We start from the raw sequence: 27,155 nt of genomic DNA, 5'->3' as shown, positions 1-27,155 counted from the left end.
ACTGCAACCTCTGCCTCCCGGGTTCAAGTGATTCTCCTGCCTCAGGCTCCCAAGTAGCTGGGATTACAGGCACGCGCTACCACGCCTGGCTAATGTTTGTATTTTTGTGGAGACGGTCTCACCATGTTGCCCAGGCTGGTCTCGAACTCCTGACCTCAGGTGATCTGCCTGCCTCGGCCTCCCAAAGTGCTGGGATTATAGGCGTGCCTGGCCCAGATCCATTTGAAAGAAGTGACTTTAAATTTCAGAATTTTGAATATTTACCTGAACATATTTCATATTTATAATTTAAACTAAAGAAAATTTAGGCCGGGCACGGTGGCTCACGCCTGTAATCCCAGCCCTTTGGGAGGCCGAGGCGGGCGGATCACGAGGTCAGGAGATCGAGACCATCCTGGCTAACACGGTGAAACCCCGTCTCTACTAAAAATGCAAAAAATTAGCCGGGCGAGGCGGCGGGCGCCTGTAGTCCCAGCTACTTGGGAGGCTGAGGCAGGAGAATGGCGTGAACCTGGGAGGCGGAGCTTGCAGTGAGCCGAGATCGCGCCATTGCACTCCAGCCTGGGCGACTAAGCGAGACTCTGTCTCAAAAAAAAAAAAAAAAAAAAAAAAAAAAAAAAGAAAATTTAGAGAAAACTTGTGTACACCACCAAATCTTTCCTGCTGCTCTACCCACTCCCTCTGGTAAAGGAAGAAATGGAGGCAAAGAGAGGTGAAGGGTGAGTGACCAAGTTAGAATGAGGAAAAGGAAATCCCGGACTGCAGGTTACATTCAGTCATCCCATCGCTTAGTGTCCTTCAATCTAGAATTGTTCCCCTGTCTTTCCTCATGTCTCATGGCCTTGACATTTGACTAATATAGGCGGGAAATTCTATAGAATGTCCCTCAATTTTCATTTCTGAGTAATTTTAAAGCCTCAGTATCATCCCTTTAGAGAAGCCTTCTCTGATCCCACAGCCTTGGCTAAGGTCAAGGCTTCTCTGATCCCACAGCCTTGGTTCTATTGTGTCCTTTCATGGCACTGTAAACTTTTCATAGCACTTATCATTGCAATAAGTAGTTCTGTGTAATTGTGTTTAGCGTCTGATGTCCTATCTCAGTCAGGATAGGCTAAATCATGCGGCCATAACAAACAATGGCAAAGTCTCAGTGGCTTAAGACAAAAGGTTTATTCTGCCCTCACTACCTACCCATTTTGTGTGGCAGGGAGCTCTGCTGCCCAGGAATTATCCAGGGATAATCATCCAGAGATGAGGCTGATGGAACGGCCATTCTAACAGTCCTGTCACTTAGCTAGATGGAAAGACCTTGAGGGTCTTGAACTGGCAACTAAATGCTTGCCCTAGAAGTGACACTGGTTATTCTTTCTACAACGCATCAGCCAGAATGAGTTCCGTGGTCCTGCCCAACCATGAGGTGGGCCCAGAAAGGCAATTAATCTAGCAGCATCAACAGCTTTTACTCTTCCCAAATAAACTCTTGGCTTCATGAAAGCAGCTGCCAGCTCTGCTTGTTTTAACTAATGTGCCCAGCACACAGTGCCCTGATAAAAGTATGTGTTCAACAGATAAAGGACTCCATTCTTGGCAAAATGAGTAAGGGACTCTTAGAACAGCAACAAAAACCTAAGGTAGGCACTCACTCTGGGATTCACCAAAGTTAGCTGAGCAGGAGAAAGACAGGGGGTGGGGGCACCTGGACTTACCTGTTGTGCCCATTTCTTCTTTTCCTCCTCATGTTGCTGGAGAATTCTGGTTACATCCTTCTGGTGCCGCTCAGCCTCCTCTGATGCACAGAGCTGGACAGTTACAGCTAGAGATGAAAAAGCAAAAAAAAATCTCACAGAGTGGAAGTACAGTCAGAGCTGGCAGAGAGCGTGTGGGAAATGGGGCTAAGGAATGAGAACTCTGGTCTCTGCCTCAAGAATGATCTCAGGTGGGACCAGTCTCCAGAAACAGCCCCTCAAGTCTCTTTGGATTTGGAGATCCTCTTTCAAGGAATAAGCCAATGGTCTCATTTTGTCCCGGGTCTCCATGTTCTATCCCATTTTTAAAAAAATCAGTTGCTGGCCAGATATGGTGGCTCACATCTGTAGTCCCAGCACTTTGGGAGGCTGAGGTGGGAGGATCACTTGAGACCAAGAGTTGGAGACTAGACTGGGCAACATAGTGAGACCCTATCTCTTAAAAAAACAAACAAACAAACAAAAAAAAAAACGCTGGGCATGATGTCATGCACCTGCAGTCCCAGCTACTAGGGAGACAAAAGCAGGAGGATGGCTTGAGCACAGGAGTTCGAGGCTGCAGTAAGTTATCACTACACCACTGCACTCCAGTCTGGGCAACAGAGCAAGACCCTCTCTCTAAAATAATAATAATAATTTAAAAATTGGTTGTTGATGATTAACAACTGGGGAGTTTTTACTTAAGAATTCTGATTTCCAATTTTTCTTGAAGAATCCAAAGAAGAACTGGCAATGTATGCCTTCATGTCAACCATGGGCTGGACCCAGAAGCAGCTGCCTCCTCTTTGGCTGGCCAAGATGTGGCTCTGCAGTTGGCTACAGTCTTCACCTCCTGCTATTATTAAAAATGTATACAAAGGGCCATGTGTCATTTGCTTTACCTGCTGGGGCCCATGAGCATCTGAGCGTGTGGCCCCTCACCTTTATCATCTCCTCAGCTGGTAGTAGAGGGTGCTACTTGAGAGCAGGAAGCAAACACAACCAGGAAGTCTAGTCCCTGCTTAAGGAAACTCCAAAACAGGCTCCGCCAATGCCACACCACCGAGTCTATCAGATGCTAGGTAGGACCTAAGGCAGTGGCCATCCTCTCTGTGCCTCAGTTACCTAATACATGGGATCAGGATAATTATGGCACCTACCACATGAGTGAGGCTGAGATGATTAAATCAGGAAACAATGGCAATAAAAATAACAAAAGCAGGGTAGGAGGACTGAGAACTTACCATGCCTGCAACATGGCCAGCACTGTTCCAAGTACCTCAGAGGGATGACTGACTCACCTGCTCCTCACAGCTACCCAATAGTCGTGAGTAATGTTATTACCCCCAACCTACAGACGAGGAAGCTGAGGCTCAGAGGAGTCATGCTACTTGTTCAAGGTCACCCAGTTCAAAATTAAGGAAGCAGGGATATGAACCTACACAATCTGTTTCCACAGCAAATACTCCTAACTACCACCTTATCCTGCTTGCTTGTGCACAAAACGAAATGTAGGCCAGCCACAGTGGCTCACACTTGTAATCCCAGCACTTTGGAAGGCCGAGGTGAGTGGATCACTTGAGCCCAGGAGTTCAAGACCAGCCTGGACAGCATAGTGAAACCCTGTCTCTACTAAAAATACAAAAAAATCCCAGCTACTCGGAAGGCCGAGGCAGGAGAATCACTTGAACCCGGGAGGCAGAGGTTGCAGTGAGCCAAGATGGCACCACTGCACTCCAGCCTGGGCCACAGAGACTCCGTTTCAAAAAACAAAAATACTTGGTGCAGGCGGGTTGCAGTGGCTCACGCCTGTAATCCTAGCACTTTGGGAAGCCAACGAGTCTGCATTGCTTGAGCCTAGGAGTTTGAGACCGGCCTGGGCAACATGGTGGTTGCCCAGGCACTTTGGAAGTACTCAATAAATGTTCCTTATTATTCAGGAAATGTTCTCTAAATATTTATCAGTGCTCACGACAAGCATTAGAGCCTAATACTAGTGTTGTTGGCATTATTATTAATGTTAGGATTATTATTAGAAAATTCCATAAGCAAGGTCTGGCAATGGATATGGAAGAAATGTGAGGATGAGGACGACCCCAATGCTGGTCAATCCTGTCAGGACAGGAGGAGTGAGCTGGTGCCACTGAGTCCCAGAGGCCATGAGCAGATAGACAGAGGTCAGGTGATGGCAACAGTTAAGATCAGAGAGCCCTGAATTCTCACAATTCATTTGGCTCAAATTTTGGTCCACAAGATTAGTACCAGATTGACCCCAACTGAAGAGAAGCTTATTAGAAATCAATCTATCTATCTATCTATCTATCTATCTATCTATCTATCTATCTATCTATCTATCTTTCTTTCTTTCTTTCTTTGCCTTGTGCAGTGGCTCACACCTGTAATCCCAACTCTTTGGGAAGCCGAGGTGAGTGAATCACTTGAGGTCAGGAGTTCGAGACTAGACTGGCCATGGTGAAGCCCCATCTCTACCAAAAATACAAAAAATTTAACTGGGCGTGGTGGCAGGTGCCTGTAATCCCAGCTACTTGGGAGGCTGAGGAAGGAGAATTGCTTGAACCTGGGAGTTGGAGGTTGCAGTGAGCTGAGATCCTGCCACTGCACTCCAGCCTAGTAACAAGAGCGAAACTCTGTCTCAAAAATATAAAAATAAAGATTAAAAATGAATATATGTATAGCATATATATATATTTTATTAAAAATGCAGCTTCTTCAGCCCCACTGAGATTTTTATTTATTTGGTCTGTGGTAGGTCCCTAGAATCTGCATCTTTGAAGTTCTCCAGGTAATTTTTCTTTTTTTGAGACAGGGTCTTGCTCTGTTGTCCAGGTTGGAGTGCAGTGGTGCAATCACAGCTCACTGCAGTCTCAACCTCCCTGGCTCAGATGATCCTCCCACCTCAGTTTCTCAAGTAGCTGGGACTACAGGCACGCCACCATGCCCAGCTAATTTTTTGTGTGTGTATTTTTGGTAGAGACAGGGTTTCACCATGTTGCTCAGGCTGGTCTTGAACTCTTGGGCTCAAGCATTCCATCCACCTTGGCCTCTCAAAGTGCTGGGATTTTAGGCAAGAGCCACTGCACCTGGCCTGGATAATTCTTATATACAATCAGATTGGATTTTGTGGTTCAATTACTTACGCGGTACTTGAACTTCACCTACAATATTCCCAAAAGCCTCTAGGCTGTAACTAAACACCTTCAGAGATAGGGAGCTCCTCCTATTACCAGGTAGTTCTGACGGTTTTAAATCAGCAACCACACAAAACATTCTTTGAGAATGAGCTGAATTCTGCCTGCATGTTGCTGCTACCCTGAGGCCTTAATACTGACCTCTGTATCACACTAAACAAGGCTCATCTTTCTTCTCCATTAGGGCACTTCAGACACGTGGAGAAAACTGTTGTTTTATGGCAACATATATGTTTTTCTGGATGTAGTAATTTTTATTTTCACACCACGCAAATTTCAAAGAAAAGAAAACAAAACAAAATAAATACTATTTCATTGTATTTAGCTGTATTCATTTGAAAAAGAAAATTACATATTTAAATTAGAAGGTTCCCAGACAATCCATTACAAATTAAAATTGATTTTAACTTATTTTATACATATATTTTTTTCTTTTTCAACTTTTGTTTAGATTTAGGGGTACGCATGCAGATTCATTACCTGGGTATATTGGGTGATGCTGAGTTTTGGGATACAAATGATCCTGTCACCAGGTACTAAGAATAGTACCCAACAGTTTTTCAACCCTTGTTCCCATCCCTCCTTCCCTATGGCCACATCTTCTTTCCAGATGAACATTCTCTGTTCCTTTAACTGTTCCTTATAGGACATGTTTTCCAGATTCTTCACCAGTCTGATCTTGCTCCATTGCACTCCCTCCAATTTTTTTCTAGATCCCTTTAAAAATGTACTTTCTAGAAACATATATAGCACTCTAGGTGTGGTATCAACAGCCCAGAATAGGGAAGCACAGGTCAGGACTATTACCTCCCTGATTTTAGACACAATACTCCTATTAAGGTAACCTATCTAAGATCTCATGAGATATTTCAGTAGCTATATCATCTGTGTTGATTATAAGGTAGGAAACCTCATAGATGGCGCTTCGGGCCTTTGTGGGGCTGGCTACTCACCTGTGTCCCCATTGAGGGGACCTAATTCCTGGGGCTCTGGTCTGGGTGGCTGGTCTGGTTCTGGTTCTTGGCGCTTCTGGAAGAAATGAGATAACAGTGAGGTGTGGGTAGAGGGTGGGAGGTCAATGCGAGGATGGGCTGCTACAATGCGATTCTTCCAAAGGCAAGGCAGGACCTTCAGTTACACTAGACCCTGCCCCATGCCCTGTGCATTAGGGCTGCCTTGCAGCCCCAGGCAGCAGACCCTCTACCAGGGGAGGGGCCCTAGAACAGGACTTCTCATCCCTGTCAGGGAAACCCAAGGGGGAGTTTGACACTGCTTGACCTGTCCCTAGATCCTTGCAGTCTGGCTCCTGTTGCCATCCCTGGGGGCCTCCCAGACCACCTCTTTCTTCTCCCAGGATCTGGCCAGACCTGCTATTATTCTCATTCCAGCTATGCACTTGAGGTGCCCTAAAAACCTCCCGACCCTCAATTCAGAGATGAGTTTTGTTTGGAGAAAACTCACACCATTTTTCTTCTGCTCTCACACCACAATAAGCATCCACATGCAAGACTTCCGTGTGTGTGGGAGGGGCTCTCACCACCGCCAAACAAACAATCAGCTCTGCAGCGGACATCAGTTCTGACACTACCTACCCAGAGACAGTGTCACAAGTCTGGGCCTCCAGAACTTTTGACAGATGGGCTTCAAGTTGAGGTTTCCTTGACCTCCTCTTTGGGTTTGATTAATTTGCTGGAGTGGCTCACAGAACTTGGGAAGACACTTACAGTGACTGGTTTATTATAAAGGATAGTACAAAGGATGCAGATGATGAGATGCATAGGACAAGGTATGGGAGAAAGGGCGGGAGCTTCCATGCCCTCCTTGGGGGCCACCATCCAGGAACCTCCACGTGTTCAGCTATGCGGAAGCTCTCCAAACCCAATCCTCTTGCGTTTTTCATGGAGGCTTCATTACGTAGGCATGATTGATTGAACCATTGGCCATTGGTGATCAACTTGACATTCTAGTCCCTCTCCCCTCCCCAGAGGTTGTCGGGTGGGGCTGAAAGTCCCAAACCTCTAAGAGGAATAACTAATACAAAAGGGCTTTCTGCATCACAAAGCAGTGTCAGTGGCTCCCAGATTTCATAAATGAGTAATTTTTTAAAAAATTTAATTAATTAATTAATTAATTTTGAGACTGAGTCTTGCTCTGTCGCCCAGGCTGGAGTGCAGATGTGCAATCTCAGCTCACTGCAACCTCCATCTCCTGGGTTCAAGTGATTCTCTTGCCTCAGCCTCCCAAGTAGCTGGGACTACAGGCACCTGCCACCTTGCCTGGCTAATTTCTTGTATTTTTAGTAGAGATGGGGTTTTACTGTGTTAGCCAGGATGGTCTCGATCTCCTGACCTTTTGATCTGCCCACCTCAGCCTCCCAAAGTGCTGGGATTACAGCCGTGAACCACTGCGCCCAACCTTTTTTTTTGTTTGTTTTTGAGAGAGTCTTGCTCTGTTGCCCAGTTGGAGTGCAATTGCATGATTTCGGCTCACTGAAACCTCCGCCTCCTGGGTTCAAGTGATCCTCAGCCTCCAGAGTGACTGAGACTACAGGCATGTGCCACCACACCTGGCTAAGTTTTGTATTTTTAGTAGAGACGGGGTTTCGCCATGTTGGCCAGGCTGGTCTTGAAATCCTGGCCTCAACTGGTCTGCCCACCTAAGCATCCCAAAGTGCTGGGATTACAGGCATGAGCCACTGTGCCTGGCCAAATGAGTAATATTTTTTAATGGGAGAGTTGATATGGGCTGATAAACGAGGATGCTGAAAAAACCTATTTGTAGATTATTATTATTTTTAGGCAGAGTCTCACTCTGTCGCCCAGGCTGGAGTGCTGTGGCTTGATCTCAGCTCACTGCAAGCTCCACCTCCCGGGTTTACACCATTCTCCGGTCTCAGCCTCTTGAGTAGCTGGGACTACAGGCACCTGCCACCACGCCTAGCTAATTTTTTGTATTTTTAGTACAGACGGGGTTTCACCATGTTAGCCAGGATGGTCTCGATCTCCTGACCTCGTGATCCGCCTGCCTCGGCCTCCCAAAGTGCTGGGATTACGGGTGTGAGCCACTGCACCTGGCCTAACTTTGTATTTGTAGATTATTTGTAGATTATTACCATTTTAGATTTTTACCATCTAAAATCTATTTTTTTTAGATTTGTAGATTATTTGTAGATTATTACCATCATTTTATAAAATAAAGGACATTTTAATCTTCCAAAATATAGTAAGGAAAAGCTTAAGAACAGTCTTCCAGGAAAGGAGAACTGACATGCTTACTGAACATTACACACTCGCTCACACCATCATTTTCTCATTTCATGCTGGAGAGGTAAAAAGTTGGTTGAAGTCTGGCGGTGGTCACTGGACCAGGATTTGGGTAAAAAAAATGTAAGCCCTTTTGTATGCTTTTCAAGATGCTCTCACAAAGAAGAGAAAGAAAGAGAGAGGGACGAAGGAAGGGAAAGGACAGAAAGGAAGGAAAAAAGGAAGGAAGGAAGATGTTCTAGACTCAATTTTAAGAAACACTTTCGAAAAACAAGTCAGGCCTGGGCGCAGTGGCTCATGACTGTAATCTTGGCACTCTGGGAGGCCGAGGTGGGCAGATCATTTGCAGTCAGTAGTTCGAGATCAACCTCACCAACAAGGCAAAAACTCCTCTCTAATAAAAATACAAAAATCAGGCGGGTGTGGTGGCGCACACTTGTAATCCAAACTACTTGGGAGTCTGAGGCATGAGAATTGCTTGAACCCAGGAGGTGGAGGTTGCAGTGAGCCGAGATCTCGCACTCCAGCCTGGGCAATAGAGTGAGACTCTGTCTCAAAAAACAAACAAACAAAAACACAAGTCAAACTATGAAGATGCTATGAAAATGTTCGACAAAAATTATTTTAAATGTCCTAAACTGAAGAACCACTGAAATACTTCTAGAAAGCATGCTTCTCACTGGGGTGGGTATCAAGGGAAGTCTTGTAGAATAGTCTGCTTCTCCCCCATGGTGCTGGGCACAGAGCCTGGCATATGTAAGCCCCTGGAAGACTGAGTGAGGCATGGGGCCTCCCCCAGGTCCTCGTGCCCCAAATCTGTGAGTAACTGGGCGGACCTGACAATTTAGCTCCCCCACCACCCTGGTGAAGACTCAATCCTCCCTTTCAGGGGAGAGGAGGAAGCCTGGTCCAGGCACGACTCAGAGAAGCTGTCAATGCCAGAATCTGGGGAAGTGATAGCAGCCAGCCTCCCCACCCTGGGCTGGGGGAAGGAGGGAGATAAACACAAATGGTTGTCTCTTCCTTGATGCCACCACTGATTAGCTGAACTCAGACAATGTTTATATGGGAGCCAGAAGGCCTAGATTCTAGTTCCAGCTCTGTTACAAACTTGGGCAAATCCCTTCATGCTCTGTCTTCTGCTTCCTCCTCTGTGAGGTGGGGATGAGGATCCCATGGTGTTCAAACTCTAAGCTCTCATCTCAGCTCCTCTCAACAGCACTGTGAGGCAAAGGTCACTGCAGGCGAGGAAACTGAGGCTCAAGCAGGTTTAAGACACTGTCACACTGTGCCTTAATGTTCAAATCAGCATTAGAACTAGGTGTCAGAATATTAGAGACTGCAGAGCAGAGTGGTTAAGAACTCTAGAATTCTAGAATCACATAGGTCTGGGTTCAAATACTAAATCCAACACCGTGTGACTGTTTGACCTCTCCATGCCTCGGATTTCTCATGAGGCTCTTTTAGGATGAGATGAAATAACGCAATTGCAGTGTCTGGCACATATTAAGAGCTCAAATATTGCATAAGATGATTGTCACGTTTCAGAGACATGGCAAGAACAAAGATCCCACATGATCTGCTTTGGCAGACCTCTTGGGCGGCCCCTGGGTCTCAGGTTTTATCATCTGAAATAAGGTCATAAGCTCATGAAATGCTGCCTTCTTTCAGATAACCACCACCAGAGAATGGTGGAGAACTCTTCTCCACAAACAGCTTTCAGACCACAGGCAGCACGTGGCCTTGTACTTGAGTCCCCAGCTCTTGACAAAACAAGATAACTCCTTCAGAATGGCAGTCAAGGCTATCACCATCTGTCCCCAGTCTACCTCCACTCCAATTTCTTTTTTTTTTTTTTTCTGGCTTTTTTTTTTTTTTTTTTTGAGATGGAGTCTTGCTCTGTTGCCCAGGCTGGAGTGCAGTGGTGTCATCAGGGCTCACTGCAACTCCCGCCTCCCAAGCTCAAGCAATTCTCCTGCCTTAGCCTCCCAAGTAGCTGGGACTACAGGCATGTGCTACCACACCTGGCTAATTTTTGTATTGTTGGTAGAGACGGAATTTTGCCATGCTACTCAGGATGGTCTCGAACTCCAAGGCTCAAGTGATTTGTCTGCCAGCCTTCCAAAGTACTGGGATTACAGGCGTGAGCCATGACACCCAGCCCCAATTTCTTAATACTTAAATATTTATAAACATCTTCTTCCAGTTACACCAGTAGTAGGCATTTGTTGTAGAAAATACAGAAAATACATGAATATACAGAAGGAAAATCTCACGACCCAGAGAGAACCCCATAACCTGGTGGCATATATTGTTCATCTACATACACATATTCAATGATATTACATATACTGCCTCATATCTTACTTTTTCAAATACATTATGAGAATTTACTACACAGCATTAACTATTCTGCAAATGTGTTAATTGTAATGATGAGCAGAACATCCCTATGGATGAATTTAGTCATTCACTGTTGAGTGTTTAAATTGTTTCCACTTTTTAATTTGCAGATTATGCTTTAATAAACATATTAATTTAGGCCAGGTGCGGTGGTGGCTCACGCCTATAATCCTAGCACTTTGGGAGGCAGAGGTGGGTGGATTATTTGAGATCAGGAGTTCAAGACTAGCCTGGCCAACCTGCTGAAACCCCGTCTCTACTAAAAATACAAAAATTAACCAGGTGGTAATGGCATGCACCGGTAATCCCAGCTACTTGGGAAGCTAAGGCAGGAGAATCGTTTGAACCCAGGAGGCAGAGGTTGCAGTGAGCCAAGATCGCACCACTGCACTCCAGTCTGGGCGACAGAGTGAGACCCTGTCTCAAAAAATAAAAAATTTAAATTTAAATTAAAAAATAAACATATTGTTTTATAAAATTTTATATACATCTAATATCACATGTCTAATATTGGAAGTTTCGACCAATTAACTCACCTTCAAATGGCACACAAGAAGACCAGTTTCAGCAGGGTGTGGTAGCTCACACCTGTAATCCCAGCACTTTAGGAGGCTGAGGCGGGAGGATCACTTGAAGCCAGGAGTTCGAGACCAGCCTGGCCAATGTGGCAAAACCCCATCTCTACTAAAAATACAAAATTAGCCAGGTGTAGTGGCGCATGCCTGTAATCCCAGCTACTTGAGAGGCTGAGGCATGAGAATTGTTTGAACCTGGGAGGTGGAGATTACAGTGAACCGAGATTGGGCCACTGCACTCCAGCCTGGGCAACAGAGCAAGACTCTGTCTCAAGAAGAAGAAGAAGAAGAAAGCCCAGTTTCACTGCAACCTTGCCAACGTGGAATATTATCACTTTTTAAAAAAACGTTGGCAAATTTGCTAGGTCAAAACCAAACCAAAATAACCTAGTGCTACCTATTACATGCCTGCCCCCAACACAGACATCTGTGTGTTCGAGACATCCTGCACTGCTCAAGACCATCCTACTGTGACACATGGTCAGGTCTACCTCGGGCCCCCGGGCTCAGTGCACTCACCATTTCTCTGCTTCTCTCCTGGCCTGCCCCGGGACGGAGTTAGTTCCTGTCTCCTCCATGTTCCAGGCACCCCTGAGAGTATCCACATCTGGCTGGCTATCTGTCTCTCCTGTTAGCCCAGGGGGCTCCTTGAGGACAGGATTTTGAAATCTATATTGGACTTGCCCCAGTATGTTATGATGCCCGGAACAGTATTTCTTAGGCATGTGGTCTATGGACCTCCTGTACTAGAATCACCTGGAAAGCCCGCTTAACACAAATGTCCAGGCTGCATTCTAGACCTACAGTATGTGTGCTGGGAATTTACATCTTTTTGTTCATTCGTTTGTTTGAGATGGAGTCTGGCTCTGTTGCCCAGGCTGGAGTGCAGTGGCACGATCTTAGCTCAGTTGCAACCTCTGCCTCCGGGGCTCAAGCAATTCTTCTGCCTCAGCCTCCAGAGTAGCTGAGATTACAGGCGCATGCCACCACATCAGGCTAATTTTTGTATTTTTAGTAGAGATGGGGTTTCACCATGTTGGCCAGGCAGGTCTCAAACTCCTGACTTCAACTGATCCACCCACTTCAGCCTTCCAAAGTGCTGAGATTACAGGCATGAGCCACCGCACCTGGCCAGAATCTCCATCTTTGGCATTCTAGCCAGGTGATCCTAATGCCCACAGAAGCCTGAGGACACGTGACCCTGAGCTGGGTAGGTCTCAACAAGCAATTACTGAGTGGAAAATCCCCAGGTTGCGGCCCTGACCACTTCCTCCTCAGAGGTCATGGAGCAAAGGGCACCTGCAGTGTGTGTGCGTGGGTGGTGGTTGTGGGGGGAGTTAGGAGGGGGACATAAGAATTTTCCCTTCCAAAAGAGGGGTGGGGAGCATAGGGCTGGGGTGGGGTATCCGGACTATACTCTGCAAGAGGGATGACAGCTTCCTGAGTCAATGGAAACTTGGGAGCAAGAAAGCTGCAGCGGAGGCTGCCGGCAGTACAGGATGCAGGGAGAACCCAGGCCTGGGGTTGAGGCCAGGAGACGCAATTCCAGCTTTACTGTGTGAGTTTAGGTAAGTCATGTTCCTTCTCAGTTGCCCCGTCTGTGAAGGGTCAGGGCTGGAACAGATGCTCTCTTCAGTCCTCCTGAGCTCCAGGGCAGCCCTTCTCCTAAGAAGTCTGGAAATAGAGCCCCTATACCCAGGTGACACTCACAACTCTGGGGCCCAGATCCTTGCTGTCAAGCAGACCAGAGCCCTGCCGTAGATTCAACCTGAAGCAAACCTGAGATAGTAGGACACAGCTGTCAAAGCAGACACAGTCAAGGTAGAATGAGAAGACAGGGGTCCAGAGCCGTGGAGAGTCACACGAGCTGAGATTGGGACTCGTGAGATGCTCTAGAGTATGCTCTCCTTTTAGAGGGTAAACTGATACATTGGAAGATGTCCCAAAGAAACCGACAGGATGTAGGAGGTGACTCAAAACCAAATTATTGGAGGGGCTGTTAACAGAACAAGGGTTGGTCAGCCTTGAGAACAGGCAGGAAGACCTGACTACTGTCTTCAAATCTCAGCAGGACTGTCACGGGTAGAAACTGCTGGTGTGTCATCTACAGCCTTGGAGGACAGAATTGTGGTTAGGCACGAGGAGGTTCCAGAAGTTTCAGTTCAGTATGAAGAAAAATTTCAGAACCATCACAAACAGGTAGGCTGCCTCACTAGAGGATGGGGCATGGTGGCGGAAGTGAGCACTCCATCACTAGAAGCAGGCAAGAAGAGGTTGGAGAGTCCAACTTCATGCTGGAGATTGGACTAAGTGATCTTTGAGAACCCTGAACTCTAACAGTCTGTAATTCTAAAAAGCATCACTGATGTTCGGCAGGTGAAGGCCTCTGGTAAGCATAAAGAATTTATCTACTACAGGTGGTATGTAAAGACCACCAGCATTAATGGCACCTCAGGGAGCTCTGTTGAATGCTATTCAGGAAGCAGTATTTTGGGGTAAATGGCTGTAGTCACATACTCAAGCCTTTGGAATAGACTCCTAAACTTCCTTCAAATCCTGAGCCTCGTCAGGCAAGAGTGAATTAGGCAGAAGCAACTTGGATAGAAGCCGCCCAGCTATTCCCTACCTTGGGAATCCTAGTAGGATAGAAGGCAAGAGTAGCCCCAAGGGAGGTTCAGCCTGTCCTGCAGACACTTGAGCTAGCCCTCTTTGGGAACCATCACTCCATTCTGTTTGTCAGCCTTCAAGGCTTGTGTATTTCGGATTAAGTGCTTTGTGTCCTCATTGTTCCTGCTTAACTTAGAGAATTTAGTAATTAAAGAAGACCCGTTCACCCAGCTCCTCCTTGTCCCATACATCACAGGCCTGGCTTCCTCTGGCGTGTAGTTCTATCACACCTATCCTGGCTGAGGAAGGTTTACTTGGACCCAGAGCAGGATTGGAAGGGCCCCAGGGGGCAGCTGACTCCAATCCCCACCTCCATTTACCAGATGGAAAAGCTGAGGCCCAGCGGAGAGTGGGCAGATGCCTTGTCGGAAGCTGCAAAGCAGGGAAGCAGAGCCCTGGGGAGAATCCAGACTCACAGCTGAGGCTGGAGTCCTTTCCAGCCCCCTGATGCCAGGGCCAGCTTTATCTGAGTAGCTAAGCCTGTAGGAGAGAGGTGATTCTGAGTCTTAAGGGGCTCTGGTCACACCCTCCTCAGTATCAGAGCTGCCTTTCCGGTATCTGACCCAGTACCACTAGTTTTGGGATCTAAGTAACCACAGTCAGAGCCCATTGGCCAAGGGTAAAGGCAGGAAGGAGGTGGGGGTGGAGGCCCAAGGGGCCCCACTCCAGGGCCTTCGGGGAGGAAGGGCGGGGCCTAAATGTTCAGGGCTGTTGAGAAATGTTAGTGTTCACACGCGAATTACAGAAGCTCTCAGAAGGAAGAACACCATAAATACAGGCCTCAGCCTCCCCATCTCTAAGATGGGCAGAGATATTCTGCCAAAGTAATGCCTGAATTTGATTTCATTGAAAATCAAACACTGGCAGGGACATTAAAGATTTAATTCATCCCCTTCATATCATACAGTGTGTGGTCAACATTTCCTCACTGGCTGGAGGACAGTCCAATGTGACTGTACAACCAACTTAAGGTTAGAAGTGCCAGGCTGCACTACTCAGCTGCACCAGGGACACAGTCTACGCTCTGAACGCCCGCAGGACCCCCAGAGCACACAAGTCAGGGGCGGATGTGGTCTCCACTGCTGCTGTCTGACCGATTGATGTGGTGTCTCAGGGGAGGAAAGGACCACTTCCTTCTTAAACACCCCTGCACCTGCTGAGCCAGACCACAGCAGACAAGCGTCAGAAAGGCCTTGAGTGCAAGGCCTCACTTCGCAGACAGTGACACTGAGGCCTAGAGAAAGCCTTTCTAATACACCTCTCATTTATTTTCTTCCTCCCTAGAGCTCCCATTTTCTTGTTCCGTATCAGCTTCCCAGAGTGTCTGCTAGTTCTGGTTGCCTCAGAGGGCCTGGAGCTGGCAAAAACACTAGACATTATTTCTAGCATTTGGGTCAGCCTGGCAGGCAGGACCCTGAAGGAGCTGGACAGAAAATGGTGTCAGTAGCTGGATGGGGGTGGGGGAAGAGACAGGCTAAGGGCCCAGATACCTGTCTCCCAGTCCGATGGCAAATTGGGAGTCCAGAGCCAAGGTCCTAGCTTGCCATCTGCTTGCTGTGCGACCTCAGGTGGGCACCCTTCCTTTTCTGTGCTTCTGTTCCCTTCCCTGCATGGCATGGAATTGTGCAATGGGATATGTAAGAGCCCTTCTGGTTTCGACATGCTGTGGATGGGGAAGAAGGGGCATAGTGAGGCCATCTTGCTATCTCATCTTCTGTCGATCCTGTCCTGCTTGTTTGCTCTGGGCAGGGCAGGGGCAGTTTGACACACTCAGCTGTTAGCTCTGGTCATGGAGGGGGCTTCTCTGGAGAGCAGGAAAGGAGGGGCCCTTGCTCAGGAGGCCTGGGTGAGAACCTGGAGCCCTCAGCCCTCCACACCATCCCCTGTTCTTCAGCAGCCAGTGTAAGGGTGGTTGCAAAAGAGAGGGCAGGATTGCCTGAAAGCAGAGAATGACAGAGCTCAGCCACCTCCCAAGTTGCATGCAGCATGCTCCCAAGCCTACAGTGTCACTGTCAGCAGAAATAAGTACCCATTAGTGAGGACGAAGAGGATGCACAGGATGCTCAGGGCAGGACTGTTTGCAGTAGGGAAACGCTGTAAACTGGGGACTGGCTGGATACACTCAGGGACATAATACTCTGTCATTTCATTCATATGTTTGAGAGAGTGAAGTAGACCTTTACATACAAACACAGAAAGGCATTTGGTAGAATACTAATATCCAAATTAAACTATTTCTTTTCTGTCACCCAGGCTGGAGTGCAGTGGCGTATTCTTGGCTCACTGCAACCTCCACCTCCCAGGTTCAAGCAATTCTCCTGCCTCAGCCTCCCCAGTAACTGGGACTATAGGCACGTGCCACCATGCCCAGCTAATTTTTGTATTTTCAGTAGAGACAGGGTATTACCATGTTGACCAGGCTGGTCTTGAACTCCTGACCTCAGGTGATCTGCCCGCCTCAGCCTCCCCAAGTGCAGGGATTATAGGTGTGAGCCACCACGCCTGGCCAATTCTTAGGATTTTTAAAGCAATAATGCATTCAAGAATTACTTGTATACAAAGAAATTAACAACAACAAGAAAAAGATACCTCTCTTGGAACCTGAAAGCCTCCAACAGAGTCATGGTACAGACAGGGAAATCAAGGCTGGGGAAGAGAACAGTTAGCAAAAGAGGCAGAAGTGGACCCATTCTTAGAATGACGAATACCAGAGGTTGGGAAGGACGCGTGTGGGGTGCGGGGAATAAAGAAAGGCTGGTCAAAGGGTACAAACATACAGCCAGAAGAATGACTACATTCTAATGTTCCATAGCAACTATGAACTGTATACTTCAAAATAGCTAGAAGAGAGGACTTGAAACGTTCCCAACACATAGAAATGATAAATACTCAAGGTGATGAAACTCCAAACACCCTGACTTAATCCTTACACAGTCTATACACCTAACAAAATATCATTTGTACCTGTCAGTATGTAAAATACTATATATCAATAAAAAATATAAAGAAGCAGGCCCCATTCTTGACTCCCAGTCCAGTGCTCTTTCCTCTACAGAAGCAGCTGCTGGTGTCCAAAAGCAATGGGCCCTGTCCAAGCACCTCCTTGTTTACAGTGCTGCCTCTTCTGCTGCCAAGCTGGGTTCCAAAGGGGAGGCACTGGGTTTTTGCTGTCGTTTTTGATTGCTGGCAAGATGGGGATAGGGGGTGAGAGGGTGGGTAAGGAGCAGTTAACCTTGTGATATGAAAGTTTCTTAAAGCTGCTGTAACAAATTACCACACACTTGGTGGCTGAAAACAACAGAAATGTATTCTCTCACAGTTCTGGAAGTTAGAAGTCCAAATTCAAGGTGTCAGCCGAGCTGTCTCTTCTGGAGGCTCTGAGGGAGGATCTGTTCCCTCCCTCTCTCGCAGCTCCTGGTGGGTGCTGGCAATCCTCAGTTCTCCGGCTTGGAAGATGCGTCACCCCACTCCCTGCTCTTCTCCCTGTGTGTCTGTGTCCAAATTTCCCTCTTCCTGTTGGGACACTAGTCACTGGATTAGGGCCCGTCCAGTGTGACTTCATTTTAACTTGATTGCCTCTGCAAACACCTTATTTCAAATAATGTCACATTTACAGGTTCTGGGTGAACATAAAAGTAGGAGGGGACACTGCTGAATCCAGTAAAGGTAACAGCTTTTCTGATGTCCAGGCCACTAGGAAGGGACAGGGGCAGGGTCACATGGAGCAGTAGAAAATGGCGATGAAGGCCACAAAGGTCATTGTACACTCAGTGAAAAAAAACTCCATTGCAGAGAGAGGAGGAAATCTGGAAGTAGGTCAGACTGCATGTAACTTGTCTTGGGGGGGATGCATGGACGTGGATGGCTGTTTTAGGTATAGTACAGTGTTTGGCCTAGATGTTCTGGAAGGTTCAGATTTGAAAATAAAGTGACACAAGATAAACTATTTTTAGGGATTAAGATTCACCTGGCAAGACAAATAGGATGGCCTGTCTTCAGGTAATGGATGGGTTTAGATCTGCTGAAGATGGATGGATCTTCTCTTGCTCCTTCTCTCTGCCAAGGTGGGGTGGCAGGAGCTCCCTCCCCGCTGCCAGTCCTGCTGCAGTGGGGCTCCCAGTCTGGCCCTCTCCCCTGGTCACTGGGGACAGCTCACACTGCTGAGGGTGGAGGATGCAGGGAACAGAGTGCCAGCCGTGCAGATGAAGCCCAAGCACACCCTGAGGTGTCAGAGCCAGAACTAGGGTCATCTGAGAGGCTCTTCCTTTCACTGGGAGGGTCCTTACACTCTTCACGTTTATTTTTTGAATATGAACATTCATGAATTTCATACTGAGACCCCTTAGAGCTGCTTTTCCGGGCAGGTCTCAGACTCTTGTTCACTGGCTGATCCATGCACCCTGAGATGTCAGGGGCAGCCCCTCCTACCCAGAGTTTCCCTGTCTTGATTTATATAGTAGCCTGCTTCTGTGCAATTAATTTAAAACTTCATCTTTTATGCCCTTTTTACGACAAAAAGAAACACAGTGCTGACATGAAGCATAGGTCCCAAGCCTAACAGCCAACTGAAGCAAAAATGGGAGTCCTTAGGGGTCTAGGAACTCGTCAGGCTCTCAGGGGACCTATATTAGCCACCCGTGAATTCAATAGAGGAAAAGAATGAAAAACATGTACATGTGCAGAAAATATATCATCAAAGGTCGTATCTCAAAAGGCAGAGAGTATTGGGAATTATTCTAATGTGTTTTAGGTTGCCAAACACAAAAATCTGGTATTTAATCTCACAGGTCTTCCAGAGTGCCTTGTGCATGGAGGCCTGTACTGGCTTTAGCTAGGAAGATTGGTGGGCGTTCGTTTCTAGGTTGGGCAAAATCACCGGCTTGGGGGCCATGTACATGCCAATATCTCCATGATGATTGGGGCAGGGCGCTGAGTGCTGCACAGGCAGCCTTCCTGCACATTCCTCGACTGTCCCGCCCTTACCAACCGAGCTAGAAGATCAGATCTGCCCACTCCTCCTGACCAGGGGTCAAGGGCTGCTCCCAAATTCCTTCTGCCTAGGATGCCTTCCTGTATAACCCACCTGCCCCACAACTGCCTAACCCCCGCCCATCTTCAAAACTCAGCCAAGATGCCGTCTCTCTAACGGGCCTTCCTTGACCCCCTCTGAGTCCAAAGCCACACTGGCCCCAGGTAGGAGGAAAACACAAGGGATGTTCATCGATTACCAGGGTAGGAGAGCAGACCACGTGTCCAAACTGGTTAAATAAGCCGCGGAACAGCCACAGGACATTAGGTAGCCATTAAAAAGTCCGTGTTTCCATGGACTACTTAACATGGGAAAATGCCCCCGGAAGAATATTAAGTAACTGGAATATAACCATATAAAACATATTCTTAGCTTTATACAGATAGTCATACTCACATCTATAATATACATAGGAAAAAATAGTACAAAGAATGACACTGAAATGTACACAGTGGCTCTCTCTTAATGGTGAGATTAAAAGATTTTTAAATTTCTTATACTTGCCCAAATTTTGAAATTTTGACTCAAAACCTAATAATCAGAACAATTCCATTTTTTAATGGAATCGTAAATATTTGCTAGTTGTAAGCTTGCATCCCCTCTAATATTCTTGCCAAAATGCCACCTGACCCCTGCTCGAACCCTCCAGTGATGGGAACTCACTACCCTTTGAGGCCTTTTTTTGGCCACTTCTTCCTCATGAGTAGAAACCTGCTGGCTTTAGCCTCACCCACTGGCCACAGGGCTGCCTTCTGGAACAACAAGAACAAAGCTGCTTTCCATGCCCCTTGATAAGACTTCAGAGATTTGAAGGCAGAGGCCAGACGTTAGGCTGCATCCTCCCACCCTGCCCACATCAGCCTTCCAAGGACACTGATATCCTTTACCTCCCACGTCCCAAGGTACTTGCCTTGGGTACACTCTAGGCAGTGATGTCCTTAAAACATAACATTAAGCCTATGCCTCCTTATCTCTTTCAGAGGCATCCTTCCTGCTAGTCAGGGTATTAGGGACTCTGTCACATACAGTCTTTCATCTAACCTTTAGAACAACCCTATGGCACAGGAGCTAATACCACGCCTGTCTTACAGATGAGGAAACTGAGGCATGGAGAAGCCAGGCCACTCTTAATTCACTTAATGGATCTTCCATGCATGTAGTCACGATTGAACCAGCATCCAACCCAGAGCCCAGTGTGGTCGACCCACAAATGTTTGCCAAGTTAGTAAACGAATAGGTGAACTCAATTTTAAAGGCCAGGCCCTTGGTGTCTACTGGTTGATTTCAGAATTACCCATGCCTGCACCAGCCTCTTCCATATCATTCACTTCTGTCACCTGGCTTGCTACATGGACGTGCTCATGAAGGGCTGCTGAATGACTGATCCACCGAGTACCTGTCACCTGAGGCCCAGCTTTGGCAGCTGTGCTGAGCCTCTTCTCAGAGGCCCTGCTTGGAACTATGGAGCCGTAGCCACAGCCTTTGGGACTGGAGAGTTCAAACATCATTCCTGGTACTCTGCAGAGTCACACAAAGGGAGTCAGCCGCGAGGTGCCTCCTGAACCGCTCCCCTGGCCCCTCCCCGCCCCCGTTCTACCCTATTGCCCAAGGGAGGCTGGTACCCTGTTGGGGATAGGAAGGCCTCTCCTTACCACCATGGCCGGTGAGCCCCCAGAAGGCTTGTTTCCTTGACCGCTACCCATTCTGCCTGGCCTTCTCCTGAGTCCTCCTGGGGCATGTGACCACATTAGCCATGGTCTTTGCCAAGAAGAAGGGTTTAGGCAGGACCACATGATCCAGATGGTTCCTCAGCACCCACTCCCAGTCTGCTGGGAACCCCATTTATTCATTCCCAGCATTTCAACTTGTCCCAATAAGGCAGTGACCTAGTCCCAGGCCAGGCCTCTCAGGGTGGTCTAGAACATCTAGTCAGCCAAGCCCAACAGGCACCATAGACCACAGAACTCAGCAGACCCCCAGATCCTTGAACCTGGAGGGACATGAGAAGGCATCACAGTCAAGCTCCTGTCCCTAGCCAGGAACCCTTCCTGCATCTCTCAAGGCTGAATGTGATGCTCCTGCTGCTCCCTGGGCCAACCCCTAGCATGGCTCTTATTTGTCCCTCATTCACTCAAATATCTACTTAGCACCTGTTCCGCGGTCTGCATAAGGCAATGAGCACCAGATGGGGAGTGCAGAAAGCCAGGCTCAACTGCACAGCTTTGCCACCAACTGGCTGTGTGACTTTGGACCCATCATTCCTCACTGAGCCTCAGTTTCCTCGGTAAAGTGGGAAAGATTCTGCAGCTCAGCCTAGCTTTCAGGGCTTCTGTGAGACTGGGCAGGATGTGAAAGCATTCTGCAAACATGCAGGGTGAGTCATGATTATCAGAACCTAACTCCTCTGTAGCCTGAGCTCATTTTCGTCCATCCCATCCCTGGAGTCCCCCTCTCTCCCAGGGGCCTGACAGCCTGTTGGGGATGAACTTGGGAGCTCATGCCTTCCAAGGGGTTAGCACCTGGGTGAGAAACTGGGCAGGAGCACAGCCTACAGGGATGGCAACTTTAAACAAAACCAGCCCATAAATCTTGCCATATAGGGGCAGGGGCCTGGCATGGCTGGGGCCAAGAATGCATGCAAGGCTGTTCTGAAGCAACAAAAGTAAAAGATTTGATGCTAAAGTCATCAAGAAGCCACTGGAAGCACAGCGGGATGAGGTGGAGACAAAGAACACGGGGTCAGGGGACTAGATACCTGCGTTCTGCTCTGCGTTGCTCTGTGACCTCAGTCATGTCCCTTCCCTTTTCTAGGCCTTAACCTCCTATCTGTATAGCGGATGCATCAGCCCAGGTGGTACCTAAAGGCCCTTTCAAACTCAGACAGGCTGTGCCAGCTTTACTTGCCCTTCAGAGCTTTGGCTGTGCCAGGGACAGGCAGGAACAGCTGGTAAGTCTCTCAGAAGAAGCAGGAGCCAAAGAAGCTGTGCTTACTGTGACCTCCTCTTCCAGCTTGTGGAAGGGTCAAGCTCTTCCCTGCTTCCTCTACCTCTGGGTAGACGGAATTCACCCTTGGTCCACTTTGCAAGGTACAAGGTTGACACAGGTGCAGAGAACACAGACTCTCAGATGCTTAGGGATCATCCTGCTCATCACTTCCCATACAAGGAGAAACTGAGACCCAGGGAGCCACAAGGGCTTGCTTGGGGTCACCCAGTATGTTTGTGGCACCACTAGGACTTACACCCAGGACTAACGTCTGCCTACCACTTGCTCAGTTACAAGTCTCAGCTGAGGCTCAGGTCTCTCCACCCTGTTATCCCTGTCAGCCAGCCCCTTCCTTCTACTGATAGAGCCAAGCCTCAGTTTCCCTGTTGGAGTGAGGAAAGACATGAGGGTTTCTAGGTCGGGGGTTGGTGAGGATTTTCGATCTGGTAATAAAGGGAGAGCAAGGAAAGCCAGGAGGTATCAGACAGAGCAGGGAGTAGAATCCTCCAGGCTAGGACAGTACTGTTAGGCAGAAAAACCTGTACTCAGGGCACAAGCAAAGCAGGAGCAGAGGGAGGACTAAAGTTCACTGCAAAACTATTAAATATTGTCACAGTTTGGGACCTCTCTGGGTCTCAAGGGGGAATGATAATAATGCTTATGGGATTATCTAATCCCACCCGGCTAGGGGGCAGGCAGTGGTAGGAAAAGGGGCCAGAATTTGAGGGTCCTCCTTCCCCTCTGCTTCACAGTGTCCCCCCAGGAGGCTATCCTTCTAGCTCCAGGTTCCGACCTTCTGGGCTCGGCAGACCCCAAGGGGCAGCTGGTCTCACTACAAGAAACCTGAGAATTGTCCCCTGGGCCCTAACCCAGCTCCAAGGCCCCTTGGGGGAAGGACAGGAAGGGAGGAGAGGGCCACAGAAGGCAGTAGATCTCCTCCCTCTTTGGCCCCTCCCAGTTACCCCAAGGGCAGCCCACACTCACCAGCTCCGGGGCCTGCAAGAGTCCTAAGACCAGCGCCTCAAACTTTAAAGCGTCATCACCTGGGCATATTGTTAAAACGCAGCTTCTCTCCTGGCAAGACTGGGCCAGAGCCTGAGATTCTGCATTTGTAACAGGTCCCAAGTGATGCCGATACTGCGAGTCTGTGGCACACTCTTCGAGCAGCCCTGAGATTATCAGCCTCTAACCCCGCGGGAAGGAAGCCGAAGGCCCAGAGAGGTCAAGTCACTTGTCCATGGCCACACAGCGAACAGCCCCAGACCGAAAGCAGAGGGCACCTGCCACAGACACACGACATCTCCCCACCCGAGGCAGCGGGAATCAGCTGCCGTTGCCTGGCCCGGGTGCCGTGTTTGTAAACTCGGCTGCTTGGTGCGGCTCCGGTCGGGGTAAAGGGCGCCTCCCAGCAGAGCCTCCCTCGTCTCTGAGCCGGCCTCTCCAGGTTCTCAGTCCGGTACCCCGGGCCGACCAGAGAGAACCCCGGGCGCCGAGTCCCCTAGGCAGAGCGATTCCGCACTCCCCTCTCCTCGGAAAGCAAACTTCTCCGCCGGCGCCCTTTACCTTTTTCGGGGGTTTGCAGCTGCTCAGCCTGCTATGTCTGCAGCCCATCCTCCTCCGGGGGCTCCCGGACGCCGCTTCCCAACTCCGGGGCCCCCAGAGGAGCCTGCGGTCCGGGCCCCGCTGCCCGCTCCGCGCCCGCCGGCTGCGGCTGCCGGCGAGACCCTGAAACTGAACCTGGAAGCGCTGTATTGAGCCTGAGCTGGGGCGGCCGCGCGCCGTAAATACCCGAAGAGCGGGGCCTCCGCGTAGCCTGCAGGGCCAGCGGCGCGGCCACCCTAGAGGCAGGTGACCAGAATCTTTCTAAATAATAGGAAGCTCTGGTCAGGGCAGAAACAAAAACCTTGAGGAGCAACAGATGCTTTTCCAAACCCTCAGCTAAGAAAGGGCCATGGGAAAAAATAATTGAAACAATTATTTGATAAACTAACAGCTATCATTTATTGAGGGCTGTTTTTGTCCCAGTTGTTTTATACATTTTATTTATATTTCTTGCCATATCCGTGCAACAAAGGTATTACTTCCTCCATTTTACAGGTGAGGAAAATGGTGTTCAGAGATGCAAAATGATTTGCCTAAGGTCACATGGCTAGTAAGTTACCACAGCCCAGAGAGAATCCAGTTCCTTTTTTTTTTTTTTTTTTCTGGCGCTATCATAGCTCACCGCAGCCTCAAACTCCTGGGCTCAAGCGAGCCTCCCAGCTAAGCCTCCTGAGTAGCTGGGACTACAGAGGCACACCATCATACCCAACTAATTTCTTTTCTTTTTTCCAGTCTGATTTTGAACGACTGCCCTCAAGCGATCCTCCCACCCTGGCCTCCCAAAGCGTCGGGATTACAGGCTTGAGCCACTGCACAGAATACAGTTCTAACTCCAGAACCTAAGCTTTGACTCAATGGCCTACAAATAAATAATAATAAGTTTATTTATTTATTTATTTATTTATTTATTTATTTTTTTGAGACAGAGTCTCGCTCTGTTGCCCAGGCTAGAGTGCAGTGACACAATCTTGGCTCACTGCAACCTCTGCCTCACAGGTTCAAGTGATTCTCCTGCCTCAGCCTCCCAAGTAGCTGGAATTACAGGCAAACACCACAACACCCAACTAATTTTTGTATTTTTAGTAGAGACAGGGTTTCACCATTTTGACCAGGCTGATCTCAAACTCCTGACCTCAGGTAATCCGCCCGCTTTGGCCTCCCAAAGTCCTAGGATCCCATGCCAGGCCAATAATACTAAGTTTAATTTTAATGCCTCCTTACTTCTGGGCTGATAGTTTTTTTCCACCTCACAAGCATCTGTAATATGCATCTTGGATGGATGTTATTCATCACAACAACCTCTTGAGGCAGGCCAGGTATGGTGAGACTATGAGACATAAAATGTCAGTGTCTAGGAAAAGGAGCTTTTGTTTATCTTCACTTTGTTATTAGCTGAGGTTTCTGGAAGGGCAATGCAGGAAAAAGATAACTAATTTTGAAAACCAGTGTGTATGCCTATTTGTGTGTATATTGGAATATTAGAGTCAGGGCCAAAACTCTTGGAAAGGTGTGCTGCGAAAAGTGCTTAGACTCATGAATGGGGAAAGAATATGAGACCTCAAAAAAATTGCTCCCTCCATAGAGTACAAAACCAATTGCAAAAGTGTGTGAGAAAGGAAACTAAGGAAATGTGATATTAGGTTCTCAAAAGCAGGTATAATAGAGAATGGCGGCTCACAAAGTGTGATTCCCAAATCAGCAGTGTCAGCACTACCAGCTGCCTTTGTTGGAAATGCAAATTCTCAGGCCCCACCCCTGGCCTAAAGTCTGGGGATGGGGCTTAGGAATCTATAGCTTCATGAGCACTCCAGGCATGTCTGGCCCGGGCTACATTTGAGAACCCCTGCCATAAGACGTGCTCCACAGGTCCTGAAGAAACAGGGTATACTTAAATTATACCTAAATTCACAATGTTTATTGGAGCAGTGCTTGTGATTAAAAACAAAGAACACAAAACAACCTAAACAGCCAAGAAAAGAAGCTTGGTTAAATATCTTATGCTATATCCATAAAAATAGGATGCCACATAACCAGCAAAAATACCGAAGATGAATTTTTTTGTGTTACAAAACGTAACAAATTCATTTTCATTAAAAAGAAGTATTGAGTGACTACCACTGTATTGGTGAGATTTTGAAATTTTAAAACTGTTTTTTGTTTGTTTGTTTGTTTTTTGAGACAGAATCTTGCAATATCACCCAGGCTGGAGCACAGTGGAGTGATCATGGCTCACTGCAGCCTCAATCTTCCAGGCTTAAGTGATCATCCCACCTCAGCCTCCCGAGTAGCTGGGACCACAAGTGCATGCCACCAAGCCCGGCTAATTAAAAAAAAAACAAAATGTGTAGGCCAGGCACAGTGGCTCATGCCTGTAATCCCAGTACCTTGGGAGGCCGAGGTGGATGGATCACCTGAGGTCAGGAGTTCGAGACCAGCCTGACCAATCTGGTGAAACCCTGTCTCTACTAAAAATACAAAAATTAGCCGGGTGTGGTGGCAGGCACCTGTAGTTTCAGCTACTCGGGAGGCTGAGACAGGATAATTGCTTGAACCTGGGAGGCGGAGGTTGCAGTGAGCCTAGATTGTGCCATTGCACTCTAGCCTGGGCAACAGAACGAGACTCCCTCTCAAAAAAACAAAACAAAAAAAACCAAAAACGTTTTTGTAGGCCAGGCTCAGTGGCTCATGCCTGTAATCCCAGCACCTTGGGAGGCTGAGGCAGGTGGATCACCTGAGGTCAGAAGTTCAAGACTAGCCTGGCCAACATGGTGAAACGCTGTCTCTACTAAAAATACAAAAATTAGCCAAGCCTGGTGGTACATGCCTGGGATCCCAGCTACTAGGGAGGCTGAGGCAAGAGAATCACTTGAACCCGGGAGGCAGAGGTTGCAGTGAGCTGTGATCGTGCCACTGTACTCCAGCCTGGGCAACAGAGGGAGATTCCGTCTCAAACAAACAAACAAACAAACAAACAAAATTTATAGAGGGTATCACTATATTGCCCAGGCTGGTCTTGAACTCCTAGCCTCAAGCAATTCTCCCACCTCAGCCTCCCAAAGTGCTGGGATTACATGCATGAACCATTGAGACTGGCTTCATTTCCTTGTATTAAAAAATGAGGGCCAGGCGCAGCGGCTCAGGACGCCTGTAAACCCAGCACTTTGGGAGGTCGAGGCAGGTGGATCATGAGGTCAGGAGATGGAGACCATCCTGGTTAACACGGTGAAACCCCTTTCCTACTAAAAATACAGAAAATTTGCCTGGGCATGGTGGCCGAGTGCTTGCAGTCCCAGCTACTCGGGAGGCTGAGGCAGGAAAATGGCATGAACCTGGGAGGCGGAGCTTGCAGTGCCAAGATAGCGCCACTGCACTCCAGCCTGGGCAACAGAGCATCTCACAAAAAAAAAAAAAAAAAAAAAAAAAAGAGTATGCACTTATTACTGTTATAATAAAAAATACTATTTTAATATGAAAAACTTCACTTTTAATATGTTTTTAAACCCATGCATGAAACTATCATTAGTTTTTCATCATCAAGCCATGGGCAGTTCCGTGAAATCCTAAAGAAATGGACAATGACTGTGATTAATTGGGTAGGAAAGCAACATAAAGGGCAAAGATGGCTGAACTGTGAGCATGAGATCCAAACCTGTAAAGTGATCCTGAACCAGTCATTTTTCCTTTCTGAGAGTTTCTCG

General features: G+C 47.9%; 1 protein-coding gene across 1 annotated transcript in view; it reads right to left on the bottom strand.

The window, feature by feature from the left end:
- The window catches only part of CCDC69 (coiled-coil domain containing 69), a 231,685-nt gene that overhangs the window by 19,352 nt on the left and 185,178 nt on the right, over positions 1 to 27,155 (bottom strand). The window contains exons 2-4 of the mRNA XM_050793689.1: positions 23,419 to 23,582; positions 5,887 to 5,962; positions 1,707 to 1,813 (exon numbers count right to left, since the gene is read on the bottom strand). Of these exons, the coding sequence (XP_050649646.1) occupies positions 1,707 to 1,813; positions 5,887 to 5,962; positions 23,419 to 23,466 (231 nt within the window). The 5' untranslated portion in view covers positions 23,467 to 23,582. The remainder of the gene's footprint in view (positions 1 to 1,706; positions 1,814 to 5,886; positions 5,963 to 23,418; positions 23,583 to 27,155) is intronic.

The sequence above is a fragment of the Macaca thibetana genome, chromosome 6 (assembly GCF_024542745.1).
Source record: "Macaca thibetana thibetana isolate TM-01 chromosome 6, ASM2454274v1, whole genome shotgun sequence".
NCBI lineage: Eukaryota > Metazoa > Chordata > Mammalia > Primates > Cercopithecidae > Macaca > Macaca thibetana.
Note: the sequence above shows the minus strand (reverse complement) of the source record. Positions and strands in the feature narration are given on the sequence as shown.